At 44.8% G+C, this 11,255-nt stretch overlaps 1 protein-coding gene across 1 annotated transcript in view; it reads left to right on the forward strand.

Annotated features, from left to right (window-relative positions):
• Nucleotides 1-10,190, forward strand: part of LOC143276230 (uncharacterized) — a 27,251-nt gene extending 17,061 nt beyond the window's left edge. The window contains exons 9-11 of the mRNA XM_076580700.1: nucleotides 3,700-3,822; nucleotides 6,730-7,005; nucleotides 9,708-10,190. Of these exons, the coding sequence (XP_076436815.1) occupies nucleotides 3,700-3,822; nucleotides 6,730-7,005; nucleotides 9,708-9,946 (638 nt within the window). The 3' untranslated portion in view covers nucleotides 9,947-10,190. The remainder of the gene's footprint in view (nucleotides 1-3,699; nucleotides 3,823-6,729; nucleotides 7,006-9,707) is intronic.
• Nucleotides 10,191-11,255: the final 1,065 nt, after the last annotated feature.

Consider the following 11,255-nt stretch of genomic DNA (forward strand, 5'->3'; position numbering starts at 1 on the left):
ATTTATGGAGGAAGGGCAATTTAAGACACTGTTGAAGTGCTCAGCCCAGCGTTCGAGAATTTTCTCCTTCTCGGTGATCAAGGTATTCCCATCTGCACTGAGGAGGGGGGATGATCCTGAGGATGTGGGGCCGTAGACTTCTTTTAAGGCATCATAGAACCTCTTCATATCGTGCCTGTCAGCATATCCCTGGATCTCATCAGCTTTGTCACTCAACCACTTATCCTGCATCTGGCGTAACTTTTGCTGAACAGTCCTGCGGATGGCATCGTACACATCCTTTTTTGATGTGGACTTTGGGTTGCTCAGGTAGGCTTGATGCAGACGGCGTTTCTCATCCAGAAGCTGCTTGATTTCATCACAGTTTTCATCAAACCAGTCTTTGTGCTTTCTGGACATGGGTCCCAGGGTCTCTGAAGCTGTACTATAGATCAGCTCACGCAGGGTCCTCCAGTCAGACTCCACATTCTGGTTGTCCAGAGAGGCGGATTCCAGACGATCTTCCAGCAGTTCCACAAAGGACTGTTTGATGGTGATGTTTTTCAGCTTAGCGATGTCGAGCCGTTTTGGAGCCTTCTGGCCTTGGGGGCGTCTCTTGGGCTGGATTCGAATATTCAGCTTCGAGACTACAAGGCGATGGTCTGTCCAACACTCGGCGCCACACATGGTCTTTGTTACACGTACATCTTGCCTATCCCTTTTCCTGACGATGACATAATCGATGAGATGCCAATGCTTTGAGCGAGGGTGCATCCATGACGTCCTGTTACGGGTAGGGAGGCAGAAAACTGTGTTGGTTATCAGCAGTTCGTGCTCTGCACAGGTCTGAAGCAAAAGCAATCCAGGGTGATATGGAGCAGGCAATTTTTAGGGCACCTTTTCTAGCCCCTTCCTCATGCCAGGGAGGTGAGCAGTGCATTCCTAAAGAGGGCTGCTCAGACGCTCAGACGGCTGCCGAGCTCCATCGCTGCTCCTGTCGACGAAGAACGACCCTATGGCCTGAGCCGCCTGTGTGCAGGTCTGCGACTGCGACTGCCAGTGTAACCACACCTGTCGTTTCGTCGCTCGCCTGTCGCCACAGGACTTGGGGGTGATGAAATGATGAAGGATGAAAGGTCATTTTGGATGACTGATGACTTGCGCGATGAGTTTGTTTAAAGTGAAGAGGAGTTGCGCAACGTCAACCTCACTCTCTCGTCCGGGTCCACCAATTTCCAGTGGCAAGACTAAGTCGAGACGACTGAAGGATGAGCACGGATGCAGTGGATGACCAAGATATCCTTTCGGTGTCTCATCTTGCTCTCTGCACTCCACAGTGCGTTGCTGTAACCGCCTTCCTCTCCGTTGAACCGATAGGTTTCTTCCGCAGATTCTGCCGGATCCAGACTTCGCATGTATGGGTAGACACACCCCGGGGGCCAACTGCGTGTGGCATGCACACAGCACAGTGGAGCTAGATGGCCGTCGGTGGCTCTCCTGAGCCAACGCCCTTTTATGGATCTCCATAAGGGTGTCTAGCCACCCGCCTCACCAGTCCCAGAAGGGAGCGGTGGGAGTGCCGGTTTAGTCGCCGGCAACCCGACCCTGAACAGGTTGTACTGGATTACAGGTTACCAGTAGCAGATCTAATGACCTGACCTGACTTGTGGTATAAACACAGAAAAGACAGTGGTTAAGAATAGCTGGGGATTCCTCCTGCGATGTATTGAAAATATGGCCTATCCTACCACCGAACACAGTCTAATGACTGGTCACCTTTCGGTGACATGGGTCCTATACCACGCCTGTGCATAAATGCGAGCTTGGCGGTGAAAGGGTTAATGATGATTGTTGTGTGGGAGAGTCCGTGATTGTCTGGGTTCGAATCCTGCTCTCGCCCTTTCTCCCAAGTTTGACTGGAAAATCAAACTGAGTGTCTAGTCTTTCGGACAGGACAAGAAACCAAGGTCCCGTGTGCGCCCTGAAAAAGAACTGATGGCAATTGTGTAGAAGAAATCCACTGTGATAGGTCTACACACACACACACACACACACACACACACACACACACACACACACACACACACACACACACACACACACACACACACACACACACACACACACATACACACACATATATATATATTCATGCAATCAAGGCTTGACAAAGCTCGTTGGGCCATGCTGCTTGCTGGGCATCTGCCGAGCAGATGTGTAGCGCAATGGATTTGTCCGAAAGCGGTGATGCCTTGAAAAAAACACACACACCAGAAACTGAAACTTGTGTGAGTGTTTCATTGTAAGTATTGCGTTACTTTCTTTTGTCACAGCAGCTCTCTCCACCACAGTACAATGCATCCAAACTTCTTCTTTTTTTTTTATTTTTACTTTTTTTTTCTTCTAAACTACCAGTGCAGATATTTATTTTACTACCAAAGTGGATCATTCTGAAGAGTTTTGCTAGGGACAATTAACCCTCTTGTTGCCGTGAGTTCGTTTACATGCGCTAGGTTTTCATCTCATCCAAATGACTAGCGTCCAGACTCCACTGCTCAGGGTCAAGTGCAGGGGAACATTCTGACGAATGGGGACGGATAGCGGGTGGGGGGGTGGGTGATGGGGGGAGGGGGGGGGTGCGGGGGGTGGGGTGTGGGACTAGGGGGTGGGGTGGGGTGGGGGTGCGGGGAGTAATTCCGGCTATCCCGCATGTTCATATTCTCCCACTTCATAGGTAGACACGTTACTACAAGGACACACAAAAACATATCTCAAAGCGTGAAGTAACGCTTTCACGTGAATAGCGCAATACTGATGAAGAATTCTTACTACAAGGACACAAGAACATCTCAAAGCGTGAAATAACGCTTTTCACGTGGATAGCACAATACTGATGAACAATTCTCTCTCTTACACCCACCGTCCAGCCTCAGATTCAGATCCCAGTGAGAAGAATGGTGATCTTGTGATTCTGCGAAACCCTGCAGTTCCAGTCAGTGTACAGACAAATGAAACAATTCTGACAGTGTCACACACTCTGCCTTCTGTGTGTTTGTCTGCCTTTCGAGCAGATAAAAAAATAGATTGATAGATGGCTAGATATAGAGATAAATGTACATACATAATTATGTGTTTATAATAATAACAATAATAATGATGGCATTTATACAGTGCTGTATCTTGTGCAGAGACAAATCTAAGCGCTTTCACACCAGTCATTCACACGCATGCATCACTCTAAAACTGAAGAAACTGAAGACAAGGAAGAGGTAGGGGAGGGAGGCTATCTTGTGAAGAGGTGGGTTTTAAGGCCAGACTTGAAAGAGCTGAGTGCGGTGATCTGACGAAGCGAAAGAGGAAGTTCATTCCAAATACAAGGTCCCTATATCTATATATAATGTGTTATATATATATATATATATATATATATATATATATATGTATATATATATATATAGAGAGAGAGAGACAGAGAGAGAGACAGAGAGAGAGAGGGGGGAGAGAGGGAGAGAGGGAGAAGACAGAGACATGGGACACACACACACACACACACACACACACACACACACAGACAGACAGACACAGACAGACAGACAGACGGACAGAGACAGAAACAGAGACAGACAGATATTGCCAGTCAGTATGATTTCACAATTCCAATGGCTAAACAAATAAAACTATTCCAGTCACCTCACACATTCCCAACCTGTTTCCTGTCAGAGAGAAAATCGGTGTGCCACCCGAATCCCTGTGAGAACGGAGGCACGTGCGTTGCCCATGACAACGGGGGAGGTGATCAGTACAGATGTAAATGTGTACAGGGCCTGACTGGCCACAACTGCAGTGAGTATAGGCCTTTTGTGTTGGATTTGGCTGTAGTTTTTTTTTTTTTTCCTTTTCTGTATGGTTTTGGTTTTCTTTTCTTGTTGGGCCTTCTTTGTATCGGTGTGTCTTATTGCTTTCCCCTTGCCTTCCTTCTTTTCTTTGTTTGTTAATTTTTCTTTGTAAGACTGTTTTTATTTTATTTTATTTATTTATTTATTTCTTTTTTTTGCTATCCCATCATCTGCACCGTTTCACTGGCATTACCCCCACGCCGCTCATTCCGAGTCCTCCCCATACACAGCCACACCCGGGTTCGTCTGTCGCAGTCCTCAGTGCCGGCAGTCCACATGGAACTATTGATGTTAGGTTGCCAGGAGGCCACACACCAGAGGAGAGCCTGCACTGCTGCTGAGTCACTTCGGTGGTGTTCAGTGGTGCCTGTTCTTATTTAACGTACTTGGGACACCACCTGCTAAGCCCCCTACTAACGACAATAATGGCTTTGTCTCTGAGCCAGACTGAGTGAGCGTCCCTCCCAGAGTGGAGACCGCCACCACGTCCCTCCAGCAACAGCCCCTCATGAATCTGCCGACACTGACGACATTGACAGGACTCACCCCAAGCACGAAAGTGGAGGGGTATCGAAACTGAGGTCACCACGAGAGCAGGGCATGAAAGGCCACAGACTTTGGGACTGTTTTGTTTATATTGATCATGATGAAGGAAGAGGAGGATGACGATGACGATGACGATGTTGCTATGGGGGTCTATTTTGGTTTGGGACTACATGACAAGGCTGTACTCTACGGTTCCTGACATAATGATATCCCGGCGTCAACCAGGCCCGAGAGATACAGACACTTGCAGTTTTGGTCAGGTAATTAGAGCAACACACCCAAAGACGCATCCGTGAAGTGGATGATACTCGACTGTGTTGTCCCAGTCTACCCATTTAAGCCCACAGCACACTAAACTCTGGGAAGGAGCCTGCCGCTGGCCGAAAAACCCACCTCCACTGGGATTCGAACCCGCGTCCTCCCAGCCGTGAGGCCGCGACGCTAACCGCTTTGCCACGGCGGGTGGTTGTTTTTACTTTATTTGTTTCACTTTCTTTCTATCTGCTTCTTTCCTTCCGTTCTTCCTCCCTTCCTCTTATTCCTCTCATGAAAATATCAGTTTCAAAAGCATCGAGCCACTTGAAAACCATTGTGTTGATTCAGTATGGATTGAATCACACTTTAAAAAAATCTGAACCGATTCTCATTGGCTTTATTTACAGAAATCCTTCAGCCTATGCTGACTGGTTTGATAAATCCACCTTTATGATGGAAGATGCTACACTGCTCTCCAATGAAAATATCTTATTGGGCGATTTCAACATTGACTTTATGAAACCTGATCTGAACTGGAAACAAGCTTACGAATCTTTTCATCTTATTCAGTTAATTGATAAACCTACACGAATCACCCACACCTCAAAGACACTCATAGATCACATATGTATAACTTCTGCTCAGACTGTAACTGAAATATGCTGTCCAACGTTTGGCTGTAGCGATCATTTTCGAGTTTATCCCACATGGTGAAAGGAAAAAGAAAAAGAAAAAGAAAAAAAAGGAATCAAAATCTCTAGAAATTGTAATAATAATTTAATAATGAATACTTATATAGCATACTATCCAGAAATCTGCTCTAGGTGCTTTACAAAAACGCTTCGTTAACATAAAACATTACATCTATGTTACATACACACACCAAATGTGACTACACACACACACACACACACTTACACACACACACACACGCACGCACACACACACACACACACATACACACACACACACACACACACACACACACACACACACACACACTGCATACATACATTTTAACAATACATGTGTATCTAACAGCTACCCTAACACATACGCACACATATGCAGGCACAAACTTACATAAACTCACGCATAAGGTTGTCATAAGGTTATCACTTACAGATGTTTCTCAGATTTTGAATCGGAACAAATAGAACAGATTTGAACTGAACTTGACGGGCGCAATAGCCGAGTGGTTAAAGCGTTGGACTGTCAATCTGAGGGTCCCGGGTTCGAATCACGGTGACGGCGCCTGGTGGATAAAGGGTGGAGATTTTTTCCGATCTCCCAGGTCAACATATGTGCAGACCTGCTAGTGCCTGAACCCCCTTCGTGTGTATATGCAAGCAGAAGATCAAATACGCACGTTAAAGATCCTGTAATCCATGTCAGCGATTGGTGGGTTATGGAAACAAGAACATACCCAGCATGCACACCCCCGAAAACGGAGTATGGCTGCCTACATGGCGGGGTAAAAACGGTCATACACGTAAAAGCCCACTCGTGTGCATACGAGTGAACGCAGAAGAAGAAGAACTGAACTGCACTGAAATGAATTCAGGTCAATTCAAAATACTTCATCGTCTTCTTCAAGCTATCAAGAGACATTTTTTTCTTTTAGCTCATTCAAATGCTTGTCAATAAATACTAAAGCGAGAAACGAATGAGTAACTGGCACACCCTTACCTGATCACCAAGCACACATACATTATCATGTAAAATGAAACATTCAGGTAAAAAAAAACAACAAAAAAACATTTCATGGAAAAGTGAAATAATTAAAATAAGTTACACATCAATCATCAAAAAAGAAGAATATATTCAGTAAGACAGTTATAACATTTCAAAACACAAATGCTTGTCAACAAAATATCAAAGCGAAAAACGAATGAGTAACTGGCACACACTTCCATGATCACCACGCACACACCAATTATCATGTATGTAAAAAAAAAACCCAACAACAACAAAAAACAAACAAAAAACAAAACAAAAAAACTCCAGAAAACATACAAGAAACAGATCCATTATGTACATCTTAAATTAACAGGTCAACCCAAAGCCCCACAATTGAAGCTGAAGCATCCCGGTAAAAAGACGGTGAAACAAGGGGACACAATCCACTTCCTGTGTCACTGGCACAGTCACCTGACCCCTGACCACTACCGCCTTTTCCGGAACCGGTCAGAGGTGCAGAAGAGCAAGTCGGGACATTTCTGTGTGACCTTGACCTCAAGTGACATCGGCTGCATTGTATTCACGTGCACTGTGGAGATCAACGGGAGGGAATCCGTTCACAGCAATGGGATCGTGATTATCGTGAAAGGTGTGTGTGTGTGTGTGTGTGTGTGTGTGTGTGTGTGTGTGTGTGTGTGTGTGTGTGTGTGTGTGTGTGTGTGTGTGTGTGTGTGTGTGTGTGTGTGTGTGTGTGTGTGTGTGTGTATTGGTGTGAATGTGTGAATGACATATTAATGATAATGGCTGATATGTGAATGAGAATATTTGATATGTGAATGAGAACGTGTGTTTGATATGTGAATGAGTAACTGGATTTGATATATGAGGATGTGTGTTTACTATGTGAATGGGAGCTTGTGTTTGATATGTGAATGATAATGTGTATTTGATAATTATGTCGATGAGCACGTGTGTTTTGATATGAGAATGAGGACGTGTGTTTTGATATGTGAATGGTCCCAAGGTTGTCATAGCCGAGGGGTGGCAATGGGGACAAGCTCTCATTGTCTATAAAATGCCCCTCACGGCGCGCGTCTCCAACAGCCTCTGACAACTAAGTCCAGCTCCTAGCCTGCTCGTGTGGCTTAGATATAAGCCCGGCGGAACTGCTACTACTGATAGGAGAAGGGGCGAAGGCGGGTCACCTGGCGCCTGAAAACCAGTGCTTTGGGTAGATGGGGCTCATCAGTCTGGGAAGACAGCTCATCTAAGAGAAGGAAAACTCTGATTTCAAACCTCCGCTGCCTTGCGGCCATACCCACTCATAGGAAAGGCTTCGGGAGTCAACCCTGAGGAAAAATCCGGGCAGATGGAGTCCGTTAGCCTCAGCAGGCAGTCCTTCCAAGAGAAGGAAAACTCCCAAGAGAAAACCCGGCCAACTGTAAACCGTTACCAGAACAGGAGATCACCGAAGACGGCGCCACAGTGGCCTCTCTAAGGGGCGTGATCTAGTCAAAACCGGCTGTGCACGCAGTCTACGACACATGGCTACGCAGACAACGTTAGACCGATGTGGTGTCGTGTGGCATCCCTCGGACTTCGACCCTGACTGCGTAGCTGTCGAACGCAAAAGAAAGAAAGAAAGAAAGATATGTGAATGAGGACGTGTGTTTTGATATGTGAATGAGGAACCTTCTTCTTCTTCGCTCGTGGGCTGCAACTCCCACGTTCACACGTATGTACACGAGTGGGCTTTTACGTGTATGACCGTTTTTACCCCGCCATGTAGGCAGCCACGTTCCACTTTCGGGGTGTGCATGCTGGGTATATTCTTGTTTCTATAAACCACCGAACGCTGACATGGATTACAGGATCTTTAACGTGCGTATTTGATCTTCCGCTTGCGTATACACACGAAGGGGGTTCACGCACAAGCAGGTCTGCACATGTGTTGACCAGGGAGATCGGAAAAATCTCCACCTTTTATCAAACAGGCGCCGTTACCGAGATTCGAACCCAGGACCCTCAGATTGAAAGTCCAACGCTTTAACCACTCGGCTATTGCGCCCGTCGAACTGTGTTTGCCATGTGAATGAGGAACTCTGTTCGATATGTTGGAGGAGATGGTGGAAATGCAATACTAGTTTGAAACTGTTCCATTGTGCTTCGTGTTGGTCTTTTTATGATGATTTTTTTTTAATATGTCAACGAGGATGGTGACTTATGGAAGACTTTGTGTTTCCTTTTAATCTGTTTTATGTTGTGTCTCTCGTACCATCTGAATGTATCGTACTCATAAACATATAGACACACAGCCACATACATGAAAAAAAAAGGAAAAAAAAAGGACAACAACCTTCAAATCCCATACCAAACCAGCTTTGTTTAAATCTAATCACACTCAGCTCGAAAACATCATAAACCTGTACTTACGTGGAAACGGTGATAGTAGTCAGTTGAAGCAGTATGACTACCTATATCTGTAGTCAAAATCGCAGCTGAACAGTCGAAGCAATAACTTCAATACTATTAAGAATGGCTGATGAACAATTTGATATGATTACAGACGAATGAAGTGACACTAAAGAAATAAATTATAATGTCGACTTTAGTCATCATCAGTGGTGATTGTTTTGGTGCTGAAAACACAGTTTGTGCACCATACCCACACATGCATTTCTTCTTCTTCTTCTTCTTCTTCTTCTTCTCTCTCTCTCTCTCTCTCTCTCTCTCTCTCTCTCTCTCTCTCTCAATCTCTCTCTCTCTCATTATTCATTGATTGATCATTATCTTGATCTATGTTACTTTTCATTTTTTTTTGGTACTCTCTGTCTCTCTCTCTACCTCTCTCTATCTGTCCCCTTATATCTCTCACCTCTTATTCTCCTCTATTTAGTGTTGTAAATGTCAAATTACCATTCATGTATCCATGACTATAGTATGTATGCTGCACTGATATATAATGATTTCCCCTTTGTTTATGTCACTGTTCCCCCTTCGAGGGCTGCATAAAAAAAGCATTATTTTGCTTACTGTATTACCCTAAGAAAATAAGAATTCATTCATTGTGTGTGTGTGTGTGTGTGTGTGTGTGTGTGTGTGTGTGTGTGTGTGTGTGTGTGTGTGTGTGTGTGTGTGTGTGTGTGTGTGTGTGTGTATGTGTGTGTGTGTGTGTGTGTGTGTGTCGCGCGCGCGCGCGCGCGCGTGGCCTCAGTTACATGCACGTGTGTGAAACACAACTTTTATTTGTGTTTTTTGTTTTGTTGAGATACTAAAGCATTCTGTATTCTGTTCTCCACGTTGTCATCATTGCACCCAAGCCTCATTATTTCGCGTTGTTTCTCTCCACAGGAAGGCAAATCAAGAAGAAAGATAAAAGCAAAAAGCGTCATCAGAAAAGCCATCGCCAGGATAAGAAATCGAAAAGCGGAGGAAGCAGATCGAGCAAGGAAAGGAACTCCAGCCCTAGCCACCAAGACAGGAAGTCCCCACACCGGATTCTGATGACGCCCAAATCTCCCGTCAAGGTTCACAGTGTGAAGGGAAGTGGGCATAGCAGTCCGAAGTCTTCTAAGTCCCCTGAATCGTAGCCTAGGGAGACAGCGCTAGTTGTGAGAGCAACACGGTTTGTTCAAGGAAAGGCCATCATCATCACCAGAGCAACACGCATCTCGGCTTGAAACTTTACAGCTCTGTATGAACTGGGCGTCGTTCTTTCGTTGAGTCTTGTCTGTTAATAATAATAATAATAAAAAAAAGGATTATTGACGGGAACACGCACTCTGCAACAACTTTGCTGGACACACACACCCACACACACACACACACACACACACACACACACCCACACACACACACACACACACACCCACACCCACACACACACCCAGACACACACACACACACACACCCACACCCACGCATAAACGCGCGCGCAGACACACACATGCTTTGGAGCACAGCTAAACGAGCAACACTTTAAAGGTTAAAAAGTTTGCGAAGACTCCTTGTCTGCAACAAAGCGATAAGGGTTAGATTATATAGATTTATTTTTAACACAGGGGTTATCTGTATCTATCAGAAACGCAATTTTTCGGAAACAAAGAGCATTGAAAATTGATTTTGTTGGTATCTTGTTGCGAATTCTAAACTATTGATCTATGTCGTTCAGGAATACTAAGTACAGTATTTTTGCTTGACTGAGATTAACTCACTCAGTACGGCCAGTCCTCTCTTCTCCTGCACACAGACCCCTCGGATGTCCAGTGGGTGTCTGAATGACCCAACCTTTAGCTTCCGTCGTCAGAATTGTGGTATTCTTTGTCAACATTCACGTCTTCAGTAGAAGAGCCTTCCGCTTGCAATATTTTGATGGTGGTAATTGGGGTGAAACGCTGTCTGAATGACCCAACCTTTAGCTTCCGTCGTCAGAATTGTGGTATTCTTTGTCAACATTCACGTCTTCAGTAGAAGAGCCTTCCGCTTGCAATATTTTGATGGTGGTAATTGGGGTGAAACGCTGTTAACGTCGTCTCTTTCGCCGTTCGTATGGAAAGAGTTAAACGTTCTTTTTGTCAATATTTCAAACTGATCCGAGTGCGCTTTTGGCTTTTGTACTGTGTGCAGTTTTCCAAGAGCATACGCACGACATAGCGTGTATGTATTTTTTTTTTTTTTTTAATTTCAGAGACAGAGCAGCAGTTTTCGAGCTTGGTAAACGTAGGCAAAAATGGTATGTAAGATATCGGGTTTCCAAGATACATAATACAACAATACTTTATTATCTCTAAAAGTGAAATTGTTGACACATTTGCTGACAAAGGCGATTTATCATTCAATTCGAACAGTGGAATCAACATCGTGTCAATAGTAAACTTTTACATCAGTTAACAAAGTGAA

Source organism: Babylonia areolata, chromosome 31 (genome assembly GCF_041734735.1).
Source record: "Babylonia areolata isolate BAREFJ2019XMU chromosome 31, ASM4173473v1, whole genome shotgun sequence".
Lineage (NCBI taxonomy): Eukaryota > Metazoa > Mollusca > Gastropoda > Neogastropoda > Buccinidae > Babylonia > Babylonia areolata.